Source organism: Cryptomeria japonica, chromosome 10 (assembly GCF_030272615.1).
Source record: "Cryptomeria japonica chromosome 10, Sugi_1.0, whole genome shotgun sequence".
Classification (NCBI taxonomy): domain Eukaryota; kingdom Viridiplantae; phylum Streptophyta; class Pinopsida; order Cupressales; family Cupressaceae; genus Cryptomeria; species Cryptomeria japonica.
This window is the reverse complement of record NC_081414.1, coordinates 366,408,901-366,433,695: the sequence shown is the minus strand read 5'-3', so window position 1 is coordinate 366,433,695 and position 24,795 is coordinate 366,408,901. Positions and strand designations below refer to the sequence as shown.

Here is a 24,795-nt window from a genome sequence, read left to right as displayed (position 1 = left end):
ATTAAGTCATTATATGCATGGTTAGTAATCAATAATCAATAAGAAATAAACCATAGCAAAGTGACCAATTGCCTTCTAAAAGATGCGAGTATAAGATTGCTCTCAGATTTTTATAAGCAATACCAGTGACTAGATTACACCAAGACGAAGGATTTAATCTATATGATATTAAGCTATATGGATGCAAGATGGATGAATAATTCAAGCAATAATAATCAATTCAAGCAACAATGGATGCAAGTAATAATGGATGCAAATAATCTAAAAAACACAATAATCTTCAATGACTCCATAGCGAAATTAGCGTGATAATAATCTCCAAGCATGTTCTCAAAAATCTCTGGGGTGAATTGGAATGAGAGCTGAAGACTGAATTTATAGAGAATCACAAGAGAAAAAGCTTAATTTAGGATTAATTGAAAATAATTGAGAAATCAGATTCAGTTAACCTTGAGATAGATTCCAATTATAGTTTAATTGAAATGCATTCAAATTAGAAGTCCAAGTTGTATTGGAAAATAATAATAAATTAATTCCATGCATATAGGATAAAAATAAATAATTCTTTAATTTATTCAAGAAAAGGGTCTTTTCAATGCAACTGAACTTCTTTTTCTGAAAAGCTTTGAGTTCCAATTTTAGAGAATAATTCAATAATTCAATAATTCAATTAAATTGTTTTTTTGATTTCAAGTTCTAAATTTAGAAAAAGAAATAATATCTCAAGTTTGATTTCTCTCTCAATTCAATTCTTTTTGTTTGTTTTATTTTCAATTCAACTCTTTGTAATAAATTAATTCATCTTTTGTAATAAATTAATCATTTTTGCATGATTGAATGGCAAATTTATTAATTAATTAAATATGCAAGGATATTTAATAAATTAAAATGGGATAATTGATCAAAATGATATTATTGGAAATGATTCAATTAATTAAATATTGAGTAGTTGATTTGCCATGTGATTTTTGATAATTAAAGAATTAGTAATGTGCTCAAGATTAATTTAATTGCCTTTGGTTAGGACCTTGGTGATGTTGTTGAGATTAGGGGCCCATGGTTTAGATGACCAATTTTAGGGTATTACAGTTTTGCACCTGGTGCTACTATTAGGTGGTTGACAAGATCAAGATCTAGACCAAACATATCAGTGTATGACCATGCAAGTTTGATCTAACATTCTTTGAAGAATTTGAAAAAGTTGGGACACTCTTGTTCTGTCAATGATGTTGTAGATAGATGTTACAAGGATCTTCTACATTCCGAACATTGGTTACTATTGTTTCTTCTATTAAATTATGTGATTGATCATGATGTGCTTTTAAGGGGAGAGTGTCAAACCTTCCATCTTCTATTGCCTCGAAGAGGTTTTCATCATCAGGTATGTCCTTTCTTTTTACTTTTTCATGGTCTAAAAGTGTTGCAATGTAGTTTTCACTAGAAGACTTTTTATTTATTTTTATATTTTTGTGATTGAAAGGCTTGACACCCTCTCCAAAATAAGTTGCACTATTAATTTTAATGAAAAATCTTGCTCTATGTTCCTTGATAGATAGATCATCTCAATGTTCAAGGTTATCAATGATAGCCTCATTATTTTGGAACGTGTCTAATTGTGGAGGCTCATGTTGGTCCCAATTAATGAGTTGGGTGTGAATGAGTGAAAGGCCATATGTGTGATCAAAGTCAGAGGTTGTGAGAGTAAAACACATGAATCTTCATAAATATCAATGACATCATAGAGGTTATCGCTAGTACTCTCCTCATTAGTTTTGATTGAGGAGGTAGTTTGACCACTCTACAAGAAGCACACTTAGTACTTGGGGTCGTCAACTCTTTAGGTTTAAAGGGCTAAGCCTTGAGATGTAGAGGGTTCCAAATCCCAAAAAGTTTTAATCCATGCTTCACCACTTGCTTAGTTTCACAAGTACGAATGGGATTATTTCTTAGAGGTGATTCTGGTTCTTTAAAAGTTTTCCAATTCACAATCACTAGAAGTATAGGAGTCCCATTCCTATTCATTAGATTTTGTTGTTAGATAATATTCTTTTGATTCTTTGTCCTCATCAACACTATCTATTGTAGCATTGGATTGAATAAATTGTGAAGCAACTTGTGCTAAGGGTTTAGTATCAGGAGCACACAATCTTAGAGGTGTGAAACCCAAGCCTTTAGTTCTTTTCTTCCTAGGTATGAACTCGATTGAAGAGTTCCACAATACCCTTTTTTTGCAAACAATGGAACCTTTACCATCATATCTATTTTATTTTTTTAAATGAATCCTTATCGTAATTTTCTAGGGGTATCCTAATATCACTTTGATATGATCGACCTCTATGTCCTTATACAACATTTTTAAGAGGTCCCTGTCTTCGATCTCACCCCATTTGGTAAAGGTGGTTGGATCCCATTTGATGGTAGCTTTTGAAACATGTTGCGATGACTATGGTTTATAGTAAGTCTTAGGGGAGTCCATAAGCTGTCGAATGTATATTGATTGTTGTAGGCTATACTCTCCCACTCCTTTATCCTTGACATTACCCCTGATCTTAGGTTGTTTGGAAATGGAAGATTTTAATGATGCAAATTTGACATAAGATGTGAATGAACTGACTTCCCGATTGATAGGAATGATGATAACTGGCTTAGGATGAGTGTTATTGCAATAGAAGTATGGGTATGGGTCACCTGGAATGGTAATATGCACTTTGTTATGTTGGAATTTTATGCATTGATGATATGTGGAAGGAATGGATTATATGACATGGATCCATGGTTGGCCTAGGAGGATATTGTAGGTGAGATCAAGATCTAAGAATTGGTAGACCACATCTTTCACTACTGTCCCAACTCTGACTGGCAACATGACAGATCCTTTAGATGAATAGTCTATGTCATCATAACCTTATTTGTTATCCATTCTTTGCATCAATGGCCCCTTTAGAGGATCCTAGTGTGGTAACTAACTTTAAGGTATAAATATTTAGAACTGCTCCTCCATCTATAAACAATCATTTTATTCTCGTGTTTATGGACGAAAGCTTTGATATGTAAAGGTGCATTATGAAGTTGACGAGGAGATTTACCATCATTTTTAGTGAAGTTAGGGTAGTGAGGTGAGGAAAGGTGTACCATCATGGCCTGAAATTGCTCCACATGTAGGTTGGTAAGTATAGAAATTTCTTGCAACGCTTTGTCTAGGATGGCCTTGTGCGAAGGGGATATGCATAAAAGATCAAGAATAGATATATGGGCAGGGTTATTTCCAAGATGATCAACAAGGTCATGCTAGCTGGATGAAGATGTTGGTTTGGATGTAGCATCTTGTAAAGTTGCTTTACCTCGTTGGGTTGTTACATTGCACTCAGGGGTAATGTGATTAACCATGTACACATAATAAACATTAGAATAATTGGCATTATTATCGACATTACTCTTGGTGGCCTTTTCTTTATCATGTTTAGGTATATGATCCTTAAACACTACATGTTCTTTGTTATATGAATGACCTTAAACTGCAATTTTTCCACTATCAATGAGGTCCTGGGTGAGATTCTTAAGCTTGTTACTATTGCTAGTATTATGACCCTCATTACCATGGTAATTGAAATATGAACATTACCATTCCACCATGTTGGTTTGATCCTAGATTTTAATGCTCTATCTTTTGGCAATGTAATGAGCTTATTAGAGTCAAGTTTTTGCAATACAAACTCTATAGGTTCACCTAAAGGTGTAAGCTTTCATCGCAATTGAGCAAATGGTTTTGATATTGGCCTTTGGGTGTTAACATGATTATTTGATGTGATGGGTCTTGGAAAGGTCATCACAAGTTGGGTAGCTTTGACCATGTTCACATCTACAAACCCATCATTAACGTTGTTCTTGTTCTTGTTCCAAAAATGAGGTAATTCATTATTATTTGAGCTAGAATTATGATGCAACCATAATTGGTAAAATCCTCAAAGAGAATCAACCAACTTATGCAACAAGAGTGACACAATGAAAGCAACAAGAAAACATAGCAAGATTACAGAAACAAATCATGTTATTGCCTTAGAACTGTCGACAACCAACCGATTATCATCATACAATCATCATAGAACATCTGGTAGTTAACTGGTTACATGTAGGCTATTAGCCAAATACAATCCAACTGGGACTCTAAGAATCAACCGGATCACTAAATGTGAATCTAAATCCTTATTCTCGATTCTACTTCCTCTTCCCCTACAAATGATTACATAGTGCCATATTTATACCCACTAGAACATATTTGGGTCGACCACAAAAGATTACATTTACCAATGCAAAAAAATGAAATGTGTAACTAGGTCGACCCTAAGAATTAAAGAAATCTTTCCGGAAAATAACAACCAATAAGTGCAATTCAACAGGAAGGTTGACCACATGCCAAAGAACATCAGACAAGACCCAAAATAGATCCACACACCAAGAATCACTCCAAAAATGAAGGAAAGTTAACTAGTAAGCACAAGAACTGTCCCGGAACCCAGAAATAGTCAACCGAGAGCGATAATTGACTGGAAAAAAATCCAAATGAACTGAAAATCTGGAATTAAGCACATGAACCAGCCTGGAAACCGAAAATAGGATTTGCAATGAAAAGCAAGCAACTACTAGTGCAAACTGGTAAGAACACAAAAAACTACACACTAAACTAAACAAGAACTATACTGAAAGGAAATATTTTTGGTTGATGCAAGATTGCTCAGGGACCGGGGATGCTTCTGCATCAAATTGTCCTTGTTATCTTTGTAGATATTAATGATGCCTTACTCAAGGAGAAGTTTCTAAATGGATAAACCTTTTTCTATGACTTTGTGGAATGTGCTTAAATATTTCTTATGAATCTCAAATCCAATCTCACGATTTAGGGTTTGCATGAACATCTCAACCATATGCTTTTGTGGGATATGACAAAGACAACCACTAGACAAACTTCTCCACCTTTGCAAGAAAGATGAAAAGGATTTGTCATTACATTTCTTGGTGTTAAAAAAAGTTGTCATGGAGACCTCAAAATCAATGTTATAAAAGAAGTATGTAATGAATTTCTTGGCAAACTCACTAAAAGACTTAACCCAGTTGGCAATTGTGAAAACTACTCCATGGCTTGTTCGCTTAGGCTATGTGGAAAGAGGAACATTAAGTAGGAATCATCATAAGCCACATCTATAATAGTGGGAAATAACTCCCTAACACGATCCTTAGGAACACTTTTCCCCTTGTACTTGTCAAACTTAGGCACAACAAAATTATAGGGAAAAGGTGACATGGGAATGGACTTATTAAAAGGATAAAGGCAAATATCTTGAATTGTCTAATTCTTGAGAAGGGTCCTTGATCACATATTGTGCATTTGTTTTTGTATTTCCCACACATGTTGTGTCAAATCCTCATTGGGTTGTGGCATATTTCCTTGAATTATCCCTATGTCTGAGCCATAAGGTGAAGGAGAAGGAGGAATATAGTTATGATAGTGACCACTGGAGGAGGGACATAATTATGATATTGACCACTGGGTGGAGGTGGAAGAATATAATTGTGAAATTCACCATTGGGAAGAAGTGGAGGAGGAACATAGCTTTGATAGTGACCATTGGGTGGAGGTGACAAAGGCACATAGTTTTGGTGATGTTGGTTAGAATTTTGATCATGGACATAACAAGTATTAAAAGCATGACCCTGGTTTTGATCATTATTTAGACCATTTTGTTGACTGGTAGAAGCATGACCATAATTTTGACCATGAGGTTGATTGTTCCTTCGACCACCTATGCGAAGAGTATTGACAGTTGGTCTTGATATTGTTGAATATATATTTGGGCATCTTGAATGAGGATGGCTAGATTTTACAAAAGGGATGAAGGTGACTTAGGCACAATAATAGCTCTGAATCCATGTCCACTAACAATGACATAATTATTGCTGGCATCCTTAAGTTGGGACACATCAAAATTAGGAGGCAATTTGGTACCTTATTTAGCAAGTATTATTAAATAGCGATGTGGGTCTTGTACTAACACGACATTAAGTAACTTATTGAATTTAGGATCAGCCATGTGGTTTTGAATGTCCCCTAAGGTTAAACAATCATCATCAAAATAATTGTCATACCTTCAATTTGTAAAGGATCTTGAATTGAAGTATTCATCATCATCATAAGAATGATTCATGTGTTGAAATTATTGGGTTCCCCTTCTAAGTTTTTGAGCTCTAGTTTCAACCATACAAATAGATGATAAGGGGCAAGGTGGACTAGACTAAGGTAATGACTTAGATGAAGAAAGTTCAAAAGTTATCTCTAAGGTCCTAAGGTTAGACTCCAATGATAACAAGATCAAAATAGGACGTTTCTAACTCAAGAAGGACATGACTCCCTAGAAGATGATCAATTCCAAGGTAAGTTAATCCAACTCAAGAAACCAAGATGACCTCATATGCATAGATGATAGATCTAAGAAAAAATACAACCTAGATACAAGATAGTGAGGACAAATGATAACTTTTGATTAAGGATATGACTAGAAATAGAATAGAGGCTATGGTGAAACTGATTGATGGTTGGTCAAGTACCATATAAAATAGTTGGAAAACTCAAATCCACACTAGAACAGATACATAGGATCATACTGGCAAATACGCAGTAGGAAGCCACTAATACGTGAGAATAGGGGTTAAATATGCAACAAAAAGCCTCGAATACATAATAGAAAGTTACAAAATGTAGAAAGTCTAGAAATGTGTCAAATGAACAAAACGTCAGCCAACCTATGTTAAAATACCTAATTGCTGGTTTGATACCCTATCCAATCTAAGTTAGATGCAACCAACTACAGGTCCACGACCCATAAAAATCGAAAAACCCTAATGTGAAAGAGATGATCTAATGCCAACAAGATTGTCAAGGTGCCCACTGATCTGATCTAATATGTCTAAAACTCGGGATAAAAAGGACTACAATGAATCTAAATAATGTCAAATATAAGGTCAAGTTGTAGGTCTAGAGTGATCTTAATTGCAAGTCAGACATGTAGGAAGACATTGACAAATAGATGGGGATCATATGTTGACAAATACCCAAGAACACCAAACAAATACGTGTCATGATTTCTCAAGTACGCGGTTCTGGTGAAATTTTGCCTAGGTTAGTTTTGGGTGTAAAAAATGTGACCAAATTTAAGTGTTTGGTAATCAACGTGGCAAGAAAAGATTGCAAACACAAAGACACAATGGATATGGATTGATTAACAACAATAAGGGTATGGCCTAGGCTCCTTAAAGCCCAAATTTTCACTAGTCTAACACAAAAGAAGACACTTGAAGCACTCTTTTACAACCTAGGGTCAAGGCCAATTGTAGCAAAATTAGGTCCACACTTGGTACTTCAACTCAAATGCACAACACCTTAACGAGTGCTTTGCATTATCATCTTTGTGAGAGAAAGATAGGTAGGGGGTGCCATGCCTGGAGGTATAACCCAATCACCCTCTTTTCGAAGGCCGCAATTAGCTTATACAACTTGAAAATTTATGTCTCAACTCAAGGAAGTACAAATAGTGAGTAACTTCAGGGTGTGATGCTAACCCTTGCACTGAGATCACCACAAACACTCAATCAAAAAGGGTGGCTAATAAAATAAAGTTTCTAGCCACAATTTGTGGACACCTACATATGCACACTCAGTGGTGAGACACTTAAAAATGAGACACTTAAAAATCTATCCAACTCGACATGGCCCATATGTCCACATCCCAATTGACACCATCACCTCATAGTCACAGGTTTGAGCTTTAGTTTTCACTTTCAAACTTTTTATATAGTGGCCTGAAGAAAAATACTGTTTTAGGTCGTTCCCTTTGGAGTAATCACTTCTCCAAAGGTGGGCCTTCTAAAAAGAAAAAGAAGATATTGTGATTTCTCTTACACCAAGATCCACGAAGGTGAGGGGATAAAATACTTTCACAACACCTTGGGTTCTAACCTAAACAAAGTGTGCAAGTGTACAAGACCCAACAAACAAGATTCTTTCTAGAGCACCATATCCAAATACGAGATAATCTTAAAAAAAACAAATACACCTAATTGTTAGAAATAAATGTCTGGTTGTCATTGATGTCAAACCCGGTGATCCAAATTAGTTTGGATACAATAAGTTAGTATACAAAGTAAAGGTATTGCAGAGCAGTGGTATGTATGTATGTATGTATGTATGTTGCAGAGCAATGATATATATGTATGAAGGTGTTGCAGAATAGTGGAAGATAGATGTTGTAGATGTGTTTTTCGGTAGGGTGTTGCTCCTAAAAACTGTGTTGCCGATATGTAAATATGTTTTTCATAATGACCAAGTTTTGGATTCAGTTGTGGCAATTGATTTGGTGCTCCAGAAGTTGTGCTCTGAAAGTGTATTCAACATTGACGGTGTTTGACAATGATTGCAGTGCTCTGCATTCCTCCACTTTTTGGTTTCCGATGATGATCTTTTGGAAATACATTGTTAATGATCTTAATTTCTTTATGTCAAGTTAGATCATGTTTTTGTGCTTCAGAAACGTGCTTGTAGATGTTCGAGGATATGATTATTCTAGGTCTACCTGACCTTGAATGTTTTTGTTCTTGTTTTGCTTTGGTGCTTGTAATGTGTGATCTGACCATTGGAATATCATTGAAAGATATCATGTAGAAGACCAATGAAGAATTATTCTTGGGGCAGGTGTTCTCAAGGCCGACTTGGTGCATATATCGGTAGTGTGTGTGTTATGATTTGATCAATACGGTGTGGTAGAGTGAGTGTGTGTGAGAGTGTTCATGTATTGAAGAAGAAATACAATATTGGTGCAGCTTGTGTGTTTCAAGGAGGATAGTCACATCCATCCCCTCTGCTATAGACCCTAAACTAGGCCCTCTCCTCCAAAAATAACCTCAACAATTCCAACTTACCATTGAGAGGTATGCATGTGGGCCCCACCTTCCCATTTACTATATGGTGTTTTTGTTGCTGAACTAGACTTTCCCTCTATATATCTATGCTTCGTTGCCTCCACTTCTTGCTGCTACGATTTTACCACTAGAATAAGATTATCTCTATATAGAACAACTTTATTACATAATTACCTAGGTGAACACCTATACCTCTATATTTGTTTAATAATTTATCTAGATGTGACCCAAAGACATAACAAGCATCCTAAACACATCAGCGCATATATATTCTATTCTGCCTTCGATATATACAGTCAAATTTAAAATGTGGCAAAACCTAAACGTGAAAAGTAAAAACTTTAAAAAATCTAAATACGTAGAACAGCAAACAGCAACCTTTAAAATCGCCGAAGAAAAATTGTTCCAATATTCTAGAACAACAGTGTCATCATCATCGAGTGGCAGCGTCGAAGGTATTTCAGAATACCAATACAGAGTTTTCGAGCAGTAGTTCAATAACAACTGTAAATTGTTTTTTCTCTATCTTTGCATCATTTCAAACTCTAGCTATTCAGTCGTTAGTAATACGGCCTCCATCGCTTTCCCTCTCTTTCTGTTTTGTTTGTCTTAGTGTAAATCTTTAGCAATAGAAATATATTCATATTCATTTGATCTTTAGGCTGTAAAGAGTTAAAAAACGATTTCTTCCTTTTTTAATATGCATTGAAATATGCATGAACTAACATCAAGCTTTTAATCCATGCATTGATTACGCTAGTTCAACAAATATGCCCTTGGATGTGCCATTCTAACTTTCATTTCGTGTCATCTATATGTAACGCAGTTTCTCTATTTATTTGTAATTAATTGAGTTGTTAGTATAAAATATAAAGAACAAAAGAGGAAATCCGTGGAATTAATATGCTTTCTAATTCAAAAAGACAAATACTGATGGTAGTTGCAGTAAATTACAATGGAGGAGCCCGAAAGAAAGAGCGAACCAGTACTGCCATGGATGCGACAGCCAGTGGAGGTTGATTCATGTGAAGAATCACCATTAGAGCTGGTCCCTTGCCTGGACCCTCGGTATGATCATGTTTTCAACAATTTGAGTTTCGTGCCCTTACCTTTGTTAATTAAATGTGCACTTCAATGATATTGAATGGCGAGTTTCGATTATTGCCAAAAACCATGTTTCTATTTACTTTAAGAATTGAATGTATTATACTGCAATTTTTTAATTATCATTCTGTAATGTCCCCTATTGAGGGAGTATCGGATTTTTGCCCAAAAATTACAAAATCCAATAATACAATTTATTTACAAGAGTATTCTTTCACTAAATTACACAATAGCAATTGAATTTAGGAAAATAGTTAATTAACACCAAACACAATGCTAATGAAGATTTCTATTGTAAACATATACACTTATAGCTTATTTCCAATAACCAACCATATTAGAAACTTGAGAGGAAAGCACAATAGGGTGCCGCGAGACTGTTCTCCACAACTAAGCCCAAGAGCGCGGAACAACCAACCAAGTCAATCCGACCCCTTTGCCCACAAGTAATCTAACTTAATGTGTGGTCAATTAGGTCTACTTAATTGAGGGAACCCGTACTCATGCATCTCCCTATTATGTTTCCTTGCCAATTCCTGATGTGATTGCTATTTGAATAATTAGTAATTACTAATCCTAAGATTCTTGATGGATTGGCAAATTAATTAAATAAACAAATATTTTCTTTACTAAATTCACAAATTAATAAATATTTGGATTCATATATGTGGCATACCAACTATTGCAAAAATATAAAGTTTGCTGTATCTTACTGACATATAATTCAATGTATCACTGCTTTATAATTCTTATTTCTTGCTGCCTCCATATCCAGATCAGATTTCAATGCCTTTTTTCTAAATTCAACTCAGATTCAGAATTCCTATTTTACGATCCTTCACGGATGCCTTTTTCCAATGAGGCCCCCTTCCTTTTCATACCCTCCATAATGGAGAGGGTCATATCCTTTTGTCTTGAAAGGATACACCTGTTCACACGTGCTGCCCTTCCCTTCCAGTCGCAGCTGTTCAAGATGTTCGCTTGCTTCCTAACTAATAACCATTGCCTAACAAGAATGATTATTAATATAATAATATCATTCACTCCAAGTAAATTGCTGATTAGAAGGGTTTATACTTCTTAGGTTTGAAAAGATTTAGCCTTTGCAATGAAGTGCTGCCATCCATGAATAACAATCACCAAATGACCCCCGCTTTGCTGAGTGTTAATATTCATAAGGATTGCCAACCATCTTTGTAGGGTATTAAATTAACATTAAGAAGGGATGGCCAATCAGCATGTAATAGTCACCTCTAGCTCTCCCTTCCCAAGATTGCTTGTCCTCAAGCAAATTTTAAATTAGGATGATTAAGTTAACTTCTCAATAGGAAATAGCTTGGTCTTTGCTACTTCTAACTTTCATGGGAATCATTTTTATGAAGTTTTATTTTACAATTCAACTTCCGTTGTGCTGCTCTAATATTATCACAAGTTGTTAGATTTGAACCATGACACACATATTTTTGCGTTTTAATTCAAATGTGAGTTATCCCAACAATATAACCGATAATTGGAAATCTGCAAGATTTGTAATTTTAAGACAGGTTATCTCTCATCTTTCTGAGAGAAGGAACACGGCCATCTTGTAATAGCATCAATTGTACTTGCAAGAAACTGGTTTGGTTGGTCCTATGTTTTCACAATGTCATAGATATTTCTTCAAGTCAAAACAAGGGCGAGCTTCCACATATGAAGATGAGGATTAGAAGCATGATGCACACCTAAAGCCTTAAATGCGATGTTCTTTTCAAAAAATGAATTTATATCCCTTTTGGTACATTTTCATTATCCTCACATTCTGTACTAATCCAATTATAAAGTTTTCAAAACTCTTCTCTTTCATATGTATGATATTAGATTTCGGCCTTGAAAAAGAAGAAGACAGATTGTCTTCATGTTTTTGAGATCATGACATGGAAATCTATGTTGTCTGTGTTCTTATTGGACATGAGGGTTCTAAATATAATATTTGTTTCGAGGACCTAGTCCTGATCCATCCCAAACCTCAACTGTATTTTGCTTGAGTGAACCTTTTAAGTCTGCCTAACATATAGAGCCAATTGAGTGGCTACACTTAGAGACCAATTAAGGTTTATACGAAGGTTAAGGGATTATTTTTAGTTTTTGCCTTTATGTTTTGTTTCATTGTTGACTGGTTACCAGCAGTTGCATGTCACTTAAGTGATGATTGGGTAGTGGTTAGTATGGATACGTTCTTCTCCATAAACACTCAGAATTTCTGTCTGAGATACTCCAACTTGACATGCTATTCTGCTATCTTATTGTCTTTCAATGTCTGCTTCATCCAAATAACTTGTCTGCAACATGATATTATTGCTATGTATTCTGCCTCCACAACATGTGTGCAACATGACATTGCTGCTATCATCAAACACTGCCTGTCCAATTTACATCTGCATATGCTACTAAAGTGAAATCTTCATCTCTGAGATACCACAAACCAAAGTCCAAAATGCCCTTTAGGTGTCTGAATACTCTTGATTTCTTGCACATTTGTCTCTCTTGCATAATGTCCGACTTTGATGTTGTCACATATAATAGGCTGCCAAACATTGACTTATACAGGTTCTGATTATCAAAAGTTCATATGGCCCATTCTTTTATGCCATAACCAGCTTTCATCTATTTGTCCTGAATAACATCTTTCTCCCTTGATCTCACTGAGGATGTATAGGTTATTTGTTGTTCTATTTGCCCCTGCAACTAATTTTCCTATACTTGCCTTCCTAATCTCACAACCTTGAGCATGAAATGTAAGGGCATGTCCTTGATCACACGATTGACCAAGATTGAGAAGATTATGCTTCAAACCTTCAACATATAAGACATTTTCTATGTTTGTCTTTCCATTATCCAGGATAAGAGTATCTTTTCCAGTTATCCTTGCTGTAGCATTATCTCCAAATTCCACAGTGCCACTGTTACTGTCTTTAAAGTGAGAAACTTGCTCCTGTCCCCTATTATGTGGCTTGAGCATCCATTGTCAATGTACATTGGTTTCCTTCATCTTGGACATGAAAACTAGTTTGAATATTTAGGCTTATGATAACCTTTTCTGATTCCTCAAGGCTTTGTGTCATTTTTGCTCTTGAATCATAATACTCTTCTTCATATTTTTGAAGCTGCAATTTTTGTTTTAAATTTCTTTTTTTAAGCTTCTTGATTTTTCTTAAGAAACAAATGAGTTATTCTTCGAGATCCACTTATCTTTCAATTTCAGAATCTTCTTCCTCTTTTGAATCCGTCTTTTCTTTCACACAGCTATTTTCACCTTTCATGACATCAACCCTTGTTTCTACTTCCACGAATAGAGTTTCGTCTCTATCACTATTTGAGATACTTTCATCACTCTCTTCTTGTACTGCCCCTTTTGGAGTAGAAGCTTTTCTTGCGCTTATGGAAGTTCTTCTTTTGGTGTTTACCTTGTTTGTAGCTCTTTTTGTATTGATGATGTCTGCTTCCTTTCTTTATGTTATGATCTTCTTCTTTAGCACTATTATCATCTTCTACATGTGGACACTTAGCAAAAAAATGTCCTATTATTCTACAATTAAAGCATTTGAAAGATAGCTTACCTTTGTATTTACCAGATCCTATCTTAAGCTTTCTCACAAAATGGGCTTCCTTTGCATCTGATTCATTGTTGGAGGTATAGCTTGATTCAGGCTCTTTATTCTTCATCTTGTTTGAAGCTTTGAAGGTTGCTTCTTGCTATGATGGCTTCTCTTTTTCAGTTCTCATTTCATATGCCGTTAGGTACCTATGTAGTTCATCCATTGTGAATGTGTTCAAGTGTTTCATTTCTTCAGTGACACAAGCCTTTGCATCAAATCTTAAGGGGAGAGACCTAGCACCTTTTGCACAATCATTGAATTTTCAACCTTTTTACCAAGTCCTTTGATGGTGTTGACAATTTTATCCACACGAAGGGGATAGGCTGCAATATTTTCTTTGTCTTTCATTTTCAAGCTCTCAAATTGTTTTCTACGGGTTTGGAGCTTAGTCTTCTTAACTTTGTCATCACCTTCATAGATGTTTTGAAGTTTGTCGCAGATTTCTTTTGCTGATTCACAATGCATCACCTTGACAAATTTTGATTCTAATAGACCACACAAGATGGCATTCGTGACATTTGCATTGTTTTCACTAGCCTTCTTTCTAGCCTGATTCATTTGTGGAAGTGTTGGAGCTTTATAATCGTTCATAACTGATTGCCAAATATTAAAACCAAGGGCCATTAGATAAGTTCGCATCCTTATGCTCCAAAATGCATAGTTTGTTTTGTCAAACAATGGAGCTCTATTTGAGGAGAAACCTTCTTGATTAGACATGTGTGCTTCGAGATCTACCTTTTAGCGGTTAGACTATTTTTAAGGAACCCACTTTGTTAACAATTGATGAGCACACACTTATATTGAGAGGGGGGTGGTGAATCAGCATAAGACAAACTTTTACTTATTTAATAATAAACAACACGATAATGGCAAACACTCAAGATCCACACAATTAAGAACACAAGATTTACGTGGAAACCTACCTCTTCTGCAAAATTTCACCTTTTAGATGTTGCTTCTCAATGGATGATGAACATATATAATTTTGCTCTTTCACATTTCACAAAATCTGCTCTGCATTAAATCTCTTCTGCTCTATATTCAAATGATAAAACATTTTCTCACCTATAATACTTACTAACACGCTTCACCTTTTTACACCCCTTTGGGAGCCATAATTATTTACATAAAACACATAGGTCGGCCCTGTAAAATTAAATCATAATAATAAAATTCCATGAGTTGACCCTCCAATTACACCTCTTTCAAAATAATAAAATTCCATAAGTTGGCCTCCAATTAAAGCCAATATAACAAACAATCTCCCAAACTTTGACATCAAAAACCTTTGTCATCATATATAACAATCTCACTTTGACATGAATGACCATATTTCTAACAATCTCCCTTCTTGAACAAAACACACTTTGACATCAATGACAACATTTCTAACGGCCCACTTACTATAGGAAGGAGAGTAAAATTGAAAATAATTATACAAAAGTACTTAATGCCTTATGAACCGCAAAATGGATCGATAGTGCTCTAAAATGGTTCAAATGTTTAATTGTCAAGCTGCCCACAACACTTTAATACTTGCCAATGTTAAACAACTATGTTACTGGATCAGCAGTTTTTCAGTCTGATTCTGGGTATGATTCATCTTGGAATTGGAAAGTGGGTTGAGTCTGCGGCTTCAAACAGGATTTGGTTCTTTTTGCCTTTGAAACATTTAGAATTGGCACCCAAACGAACCTGGACAATTCCAGGGCACAATATGCACTTTACATTCAATTCCAAACTTTAGTGACAATTTTGAAGCGTTTTTGTTTACTTTTTAGTGTTTGATCCCTGTAAAACCCTAAACAACAGCAATGTTTGTTATCTTGTGGGTTTCATGTGTTGGAAGAAGAAACAATAGTGATGAACAACAAAAAAAAATTGACAGATTTCTTCAATAGTGATGCTTGACAGTCATGGGAAAATGCCAAACATGATTGACTCAAAATATATAATATTATGTGTGCCACTTTTTATGAGCTTTGATTCACCTTTGGTTGGTCCACAATGATGCTATATTTGACAAACCATTCCACCCCATAATAGTTGAGGTAAAACCTTTGTTGCTGTGCCAACAATCACTGTCCCTGTAGAAAGTTTAGGCGTTCGACATTAGAATGTCTCTGAAATCACAATCTGTTTTAATTTTTAAATAATCTTCCATTTCTTATCACTCCAAATTGGCTGCGAGGAGCAATGTGACATGAAGCTTAATTTCAATTCAGTTATATTAATATTAATATCAATATTAATAATTAATTTTTATTATAATATATTAGTTTTATATATAGATTAATATAAATATTATCATTAAATTATTGTTAAATATGTATATTTACAATTTAGTTGCATATATTATTTCTCAAAATAAACTAATATTAATTTATTAATATTTTAGCATATTAAATCATTTATTTATATTATCTTATTAATATTTATGCTTTATTGTATTGATGTACCCAAAACTTACCCTCATATCTGTACCAGACCCTTCTTCTGATTCAGTAACTTAGTTATACATGTGTGTACACACGCACATGCACATAAACACACACACTTGCTAGACGCACACATTATCCATTGATTGCTGTAATTGTATAGAGATTGTAATTAAATGATCCAATTCCAGTAGGCGTTTATTCTTCATTTCCTATCTGATGTATGTAGTTCATATTTGACATGGTTGAGCATTGTACTGCCTTCATAAATATCCTTGTACAGTATCTTTGTTTGTTGTTGTTTTGTTTGATTTCCTATCTGATGTATGTAGTTCATATTTTATATGGTTGAGCCTCTTGTACTGCCTTCATAAATTCTCTTGTGCAGTATCTTTATTTGTTGTTGAAGCTGCTATTATTTTTGTCCTCTTCAATTTATTGTATGTTCACTTCCATTGTTTTTAATCTGACTGATAGCTTTAGCTTTTATCTCATTGTTGTTTAGTTATTATCCCTGGAGATATTTTAGAATATAGTTAACACAATGTTTTTACTTATATCAATCTAGATATGAGGCATACCAAGGTTTATAATGTCATTTGTGATTGGTTCATTCATAATCAAAGGTATTTGGCCCACTATATGTTATTTATTATCTGTACTGCAGTCATTCCATTTATCAATTATTACTCTGATCTATGTTGTCTTCTTCTTGTTTTTATAGCAAAAGAAACTCATGTATTTGATTTAATATCTTCATGAATTATATACTTCGTAGGCTAGAAAATGCTTTGCGGAATATTGGAGTGAAAACACTATTTCCTGTACAAGTGGCAGTTTGGCAAGAGACAATTGGACCTGGTGCTGCAGAACGGGATCTATGTATTTGTACACCAACAGGAAGTGGGAAGACTCTAGCATATGCATTGCCTATTGTTCAGATGCTTTCAACACGCACTTTGCAGCGTCTTCGAGCTCTAGTTGTACTTCCTACTCGTGACCTTGCAATCCAGGTTTAGTCTCAAACTTATGTCATAAAAGCAATTATTGCTTGCAATTTTATTAGAGATAAGCTTTGAGCTGTTGTGACTTGTTTATAAATGGCAAACAGAAAAACAGTTACTATAAGATAAAAAGTTAAGATAGTTCAAGTGATAGATGTACACAAGATAAAGTGTTGTTTAAATTTTTTATTGTTGGTCCAAATATGAGAAATTTCAAATTAAAGATATTTTAGATCTTGTTTGATTTTAGTAGCCTTAATGGAATGACTACTTCTTTTCTTTCATCTTCCCAGACCCAAAGATAGGTATTTCTTTGACAGGTTTTTGGAAATAAATTCAAGAGATTATCTTTGAACTGTTACATTGTGCCCATGCGCTGCATTTATTGGTGGTTATTGTGCGCATTTTGAATAAACATTAATTCACAATATGCATAAAATAATATTGAACAATTCCTTGTTATGCTTGTTAAATATGGGTCTTATGTACAATATAATGCATTCCATCTCCCATGAATAATATTCCTCAATCGTCTTGTACTGATACCATCTTTATACAGTATCTTTCTTCTAAAATGTGTTTTGTCCCAATTTTGCCATTGTGGTTGTACTGATTAAAAGCATAGAAAATTCTAGTACCTGTAAATAATAAGAAATGGACATTTAAAATCCTCTTTAAGGGAGTAGCTAAATACCAAGGTAATATTTGGATTGTTCCAGGAAATAAATTATGCCTTTTACATTTTCTTTCAGTTTGTCCAGAGTAGCCTATGTATTGGAGAAACTACATCCAATGAAATCTGCAGAATGCTCTTTTTTCAAGCAACAATTGTTTTCTATGTCAGTAATTATAAAATGGGTAATGTGTGGCTCCGACTGTTATGATCTGATGAAATTTAAGATCAATATTGGTAAGACAGGGTTAGTATGAGAAATTGGTATTTAAAGTATTATCTATGTTGGGCAGAATCACAGCTATCCAAAATGGGTAGATGGAAACATAAGAAATGAGATTTTGTCTAATGGGGACAAACTACTAATTCATAGGCATATAAGAGTGATTTAGAGTTCTAAGTTGATCTCCTTTATTGAAATGTAGCAAACATTGCATTATTGTGATCACAATAAACATTGAACACCGAAAATTCTGAATATATTGATTGATTTACACTGCTTCTTGAATCATACAAGACAAGCAGAAAGAACAAAGGCTCTTTGTCCAAACTTAAGGAACTGATGTGATGAGAAGAAATCTATCTCTCTTCGCACAGCTTATGCTCATCCACAGCAAGATTCACCCATTTCTTAATCCAGAAAGTTTGTCCCACAAACAGCCAAAGGCAAACTGGATCTAGGAGAAAATCTTAGCAAGAAGGCTATGGCTTCCTGTCAAAACTGCAGTCCAAGCCCAAACATCCTAGTTTCAGTCTGTAACGAGATTCTGTGCAGAGAGTACTTATTACAATTCACATGTCATCACTCTGAAAGAACTGGAACAATCCCTATCTTATGAAAAAGGAAAGTGTTTGCTATCTTATGATGGAGACCTCAGAGATGTCCCTAGGGTTTTCATACTTTGACCTAATCAGTCTCAAATGGATATTAGTAGGTTAAATCATAACCACAGTGACATAACCAAACAATTTTCTTTTTGCTTCAGTTAAATTGGAATTTCAATTGCAAAGCTGCACAGCTGATAATGGTTTCTAGTTTTTATTAATTCAAATCTGACACAAAACAACAGTTTTGAACCTGGTACAAGGTTAGAAGGAGATTTGTTGTTTGTGAAGAGGTTAGAGATATCTGGGTGTGGACGAGTAGTGACCCGGTCGGATAGCTGGCCTCTGAAAAACCTCTTGCTTCTGTGATCTGATCTGCAGTTGGTGTCTATGAATTGCGACTGAAAAATTACGGAGGTTGATGCCTTCAGATTTCTGGAAATGCCTTCCTGTTAGTATATGCCCTTGGATTTGAGGCGTGTGATAAGAGCCATTTACGCCTTATTTTATTTGATATTTTAAATATTTTCACATAATTTAATACCCATTTTCATATTCCATTTTGGTATCATATCATATATTTCTACCATCCTTTGTTGCATATGATTAAATATAATTAAGTAATATTTAATGCAGTATGTTATTGGAGGAGAAAAACACAAACTTCTTGTCACCTGTGGATACACTTGCCAACAAACTATTTGCAGCTTATAAATAATGTTTTATATTTTCTTAAACTATATTTTATCCTCTTATTATTATAAATTCTTGTATAGCTAAATAAAATGTTTGCTGGCCGCAATCAGCTTTCTATTATTTTAACGGCCATAAGCTAAACAGAATATTGGCCTTGGGCCAAAATAAACAACCTTCCATAATATTTTGCTGTTATAAACGTAGGCCAAATAAGCTTATTTGTTTTAAGTTAGTTTGTTGGCTGCAGACCTATATTTATGGTCCATTTGTTGTAATCCTTGAGCTGTAAAAGGTGCATAAATAGTGCAGCAATGTATGGAGAAAGGGGCATGAGAAAATAAGCAAAGACTAGCGTGAGAGATAGATTGCAGAAATGGCATGAGAAAATGCAGAGGACAGTGTGCAGTTTGAAAACTAATGCAGCAGCAATGGAACAGCAGTAAGGAAGGCTGGAAAATAGTGTAGAAATAGGTGAGAGAAAAGGAATAGCATAGACATAGTAGGGCAAAAAATAAAGATGTAATAGCAGCAGAAAATAGAGTCGAATATAAAGGATGTAATGTGGATTTTGAAATAAGTATATGCTGTTTGTGATGTGAGTTTGTTGCATAGCATCTCAGCCACCCCATGGATCGAGAGGAGGGCCCACTCTCATGAAATGGCAGTCATGTTAATTTCTGTTCTTTATTTTGTGCATTCTTGTTTATAATCTTATTTCGTTTGAGCGTTGTAGATTATGGTCTGTAAATTAAATTTATTAATCTATAAAGGGCAATTGGAAATGTACATTTCATATTTTATTTAATTGTTCACCTTCAAGATGGATCGGTTTAAATAATTTTCAATCTGCACAGTTCTTCTAGCAGCCTGCACTGTTCTTGTAGCAGACTGTTACAATAGTTTTTAGCAGAGTTCTTGCAGCAGTTTCAATGAATGCTTTTTATAGCTACATTTCATCCACACTGACCTCACTATCTTCAACCCTTGCACATATGGCCACAATATCTTTCGCAAGTTTACGCCCCTGGATTGACTCTTAGACCAAACTGAAATTTAGTTATTAAACATAAATTCTTTCTCATTATTTACCCAGTTTTGGCCTATCAACGTGAAACCTACAAATGCCTGCAATTAGCTGGTTGATAACCTCTGGTGATGTATGGAAAAGGGCCTGAATCTCTCCAAATAAATAGCAGTCCAGTGATCTCTGAAAAATGCGTGGGAAATACTTAACCAGAGATGCCTGATACCAGATCGGGTAGTTCTGTTTGCCCTTCTGGTGACCTGGATCTTGGTTCTTCACTATTCAAATTCACCTCAGCTAGCAGAATGATCAATATACTGATAGTGATGTGATTCCTTGGATATTTGCCCCCCTGGTTGTGAATGGTAGGTTTGAAACTCACCCGTCCTTGTGATAAGTTGGTGTTGAGTGCTCCCTAGTAGGCAATGGGGTGGGTTGTGGCATGATATGTTGACTGAAAGTTCACTCACCTGGATTTGATGTGGACTTGTCAATGACATCACCCTGATTTCTTGGATAATTGGTCACTCTTTCAGATATACGATTTGAGTATTTTTTTCTCATATTTCCAACACCATGTAGACTATTGTACTTAAATCTGCTGTTTTCATAGGAGTTTTTTGTCTATGTTATTGGTTAGGGGCTTGGGTCGTCTAGGGTTCCTTCCATGCAAGATGAAGTGGAGTGAACACGAGGCAAATTTAATGCCCAATCAGTATTGCTACAACGAACTTGTCAAGAATTCCATTTTTTTATTTTTTCTAATATAGGTAGACTTTGATCACATGCCCGAGAATTCCCCCCTCCCCCCCCCCCCTGGTTGTAACTCTAAAATCAATGAAGGCAAAAACCAAAAATATCATTCATCCTTGTTGAACTTTTATTCTTGCTTCCCATTGAATGAATAGAGCTGAAGTTGATCGGTGAAGGCTTCAAGTGGCTGGTTTGCTATTCCTACACATTTGCAAGAACCCATTTGTTGCCAACGAGATTATAGAGGAAGAATTTTGCAAAAGAGTTAGGTTTTTTTCAAGTTTTTTGGTTTTTTCTTCCTACATTTTTTTTACAAATGAACTCTCTTGTTTGTTTTCATTCTTTTATGAATCTTTCACACATGCTTAGGTTTTTTTAAATGAGTTAATTGGTATATATGTTTTTCTTTTTATTTTTTTTGGTTGTCAAAATATGTTGTTTATTGAACTTGTCATGGTGTTTACAATGGCAACCAGTTCTAACTCCATGGTTTAAGCCGGCTTCAAAATAGACCCAAATTCTTGCTTTGGAAATATGTTGTATGATACAACAATTTCTAGGTGATAGGAGTCATGTTTGGATCTGTAGTAGGTTTGATGTTAGGTATTTATGCTCATACAGTTAGGTGAAACGCCATTTCTGCCACATCCCTATACTACGCACCGAAGTTTCCCTAGGAAAAAATTGTGTAGCTATTCCAAAATCACAAGTTATAGCATAGATTAATGAGTAGGAAAAAATAGATGAAATAGCAGGCCACAAATCAAATCATCCTTTGTTAAAGAAAGGATCTCAAGGAATGAAGCTTCCTCCACCACCTTCTAATTTTTAATTTGTAGAGCCACCCACTTTTGGCACACCTATAAAATAAGCCGCGGCCTTTGCACATAAGAGATCAAAGGGACTATATTGGAAATGACATTTCAGAATGAGTCTCAAGAGATTCTTGATCAACACATAGTGAGGTCTCTCTATGCAAATGAATTGGCTTTTGGTGTTGTTTGCACACCATATTGACAAAAAATGTTGAAACCAGTTAATGAGGCTCCAAAAGGGTATAAGGGCTTGGGTTTTGAGAAAGTGTAGCAGTTTATTGGAAAAAGAGGTGAAGTTCACAGAGAAGTCATGAAGCCCATAAGGGATTTGTGGGTTGAAATAGGGACATCTAGCATATCCGATGGATGGATGTATTCAAGAAATCAACCTTTGATTAATGCTATTGTAGTGTCCCCTAAAAGGGCAACATTCTTGAGAGTAGTGGATTGTGAAGGGGAGGTGAAGGATGGTTTATTGCTAATATTCTAATGACAACTATTGAGGAAGTAGGGGCATGAAACATTGTTCAAGTCACAATAGACAATGCTGAAAATTCTAGAGTAGTTGGTTTATTGGTTGAGGAACATAACATATCTTTTGGAGACCTTGTGCTATCCATTCCCTCAACCTTATGCTGCAAGGTAAGGAATTTTTGTCTCTGCACCCTTGTGATCTGTTTCAGTAGCTATCTAAGATGTTTGACTTTGCAGTAAACTCATCAACAATGAACTAAGGGTGATCAATTATCTTCCTAGGGTTGCACCAATAGTGGCGCTTGGAAGTGGTGCCGTTACCTTCCCAGGTTAATAAACTTAATATGCATCTAAGCGTCTCCTTCAAATGCTTGCTCCTTGTTCATTGTTACTCCTTTGTGTTTGCTGCTTCCACCAAATGGAATAATAACTGATGTCCCTTCTTGCTTTGAATGACTGCTCACGAAAACAACTGCGATGAGTATGTCAGCTAATGGAATCAAGCTACAATATACCACTGTACCACATTTTATATCATAAGATATTTACGGGAATATGAATGGGTTGCTTGGCATCAATGAAGTAGTTCAATTAATAAGCCAATACAATTATCTTCTTTCCTTGATGAAACTCACACCCAAGTAGCTCACACACAGATCAAATATGACCAAGACACACTGGATATGTCAATCCCAAAATATAAAATTATGTTCCTTTGAATCGACCCCTTGTAGCGTCAAAAGCTATTGACAACTATATATATATATATACTTTCCACATAACCTATATTATTGAAACAATAGACCAATATTGAATTTGTAATTCAATCAAGTACATACACAATCAGCTCTTAATCATATACAAATATCTCTTTATTTAAGATGGAAGAAATTCATCATAAGACACTATTTAACCAACAATATCTGCAAATATCTTTATTTATGAAGCAAACCCTAAACCTTACAAATTTGTCTCCAATGGAGACTTCACAAATTTGGCGCAAATGTAGACTCCGTTGTGAATCCACCCCTTTGGAAGAACTAGGTTTTTGTCCAACCCTTTTGTTGAACTCTTGAAGTTTTTTTGTCTCTAAAAATCACATAACTTTTATCAACACCAAGGATGCCTTCCTTCCGCCATCTAACCTCCTTATAAAGAACTCCAAGAAGCATCTAGAACATTAGGCCGACTTAAATAATAATCATATTTTGGAGAGCTTTATTGAATAAAGTGACATATAATAATATTTTATTATTTATTTAAATTAATATATATTAAGTCATCATTTGAATGTTTTATTTATTTTTTGACAACTTAATAAAAATAAATTTAATTAATTGTCACTAAAAAATTGGGTACATTATAGTCCTCCTGGCCCAAACATTTGGCCTCAAGCAATTCTCTGCTGCACCACCAGGATCCCAAATCAGCCGTATGAAGAACACTATATCACTTTGCTGCTCCAATCTGATGCAATCAACATTATTGAAACCTGTAACTCTGTCATGCAAAAGTATTCCTACTCCACTCTCCTTTCAGCAATGTCTCATTATAATCCCACCACTCCATACTCATGTTGTAAAGTGAAATTTGATTAACAACATGCTGCATACTCATGAGTGCTTGTACACTCATTCCTTCTACGTACTCCAATCTGTCCACCATAGATGCATAAAAGAGAGGAACCTCATCATGAAATGTCATACCTGAAAAATCTCTTGCATCAAAATCATCTCCACACCTTGAAGAATCAACTGGTAAGGCTGCCCCCTTATTCATGTCATGATTATGCATCATTGTGATCATCCTTGCTGCTACTACTTTGTAATGCCCCCAATTTTTAAGTGACGATAAATTAAATTGATTTTTATTAAGTTGTCAAAAAAATAAAAGATATATTCCAATGATGACTTAGTATTAATTATTTAATTAAATAATAAAAATATTATTAAATGTCACTTTATTAACTAAAGTTCTCCAAATATGATTAATATTTAAGTCGGCCAAGTCGGCCTAATATTCTAGAAGCTTCTTGGAATTCTTTATAAGAAGGCTGGATGGAGGAAGTAAGACATGCTTTGAATTTGATAAATGATTTATGATTTCTAGAGACGAAAACCTTTAAGAGGGTTGGACAAAAACCGGACTCTTCTTGGGAGTGGATTCGCGACAGAGTTCACAACTGAGCCAAATTTGTATAGTCTCCATTGTAGACAAATTTGTAAGGTTTAGGGTCAATTCTGAAATAAAGCTGTATGTATTTATTTGTCATTAGAAAATAAGGCTATTATATTCTGAATATAATATTTGCTGTGTGAAGCATTATTATTGATATTTGTGATCATTATGATTTGAGTAATATTTGTCGATGCTATAGAAAGTTTTAT

General features: G+C 34.9%; 1 protein-coding gene across 9 annotated transcripts in view; it reads left to right on the top strand.

The window, feature by feature from the left end:
- The first annotated feature begins 9,243 nt into the window (after positions 1-9,243).
- LOC131079971 (DEAD-box ATP-dependent RNA helicase 1) overlaps positions 9,244-24,795 on the top strand; it is an 85,586-nt gene continuing 70,034 nt past the window's right edge. For 3 of the 9 annotated variants that reach the window (XM_058018022.2, XM_058018015.2, XM_058018023.2), the window contains exons 1-3: positions 9,285-9,422; positions 9,908-10,035; positions 16,923-17,157. In XM_058018022.2, coding sequence (XP_057874005.2) covers positions 9,923-10,035; positions 16,923-17,157 — 348 coding nt within the window. In that variant the 5' untranslated portion in view covers positions 9,285-9,422; positions 9,908-9,922. Of the gene's footprint in view, positions 9,474-9,905; positions 10,062-16,922; positions 17,158-24,795 lie in introns of those variants that run through there. The other 6 variants (XM_058018020.2, XM_058018018.2, XM_058018016.2 and 3 more) reach the window with 6 other exon arrangements.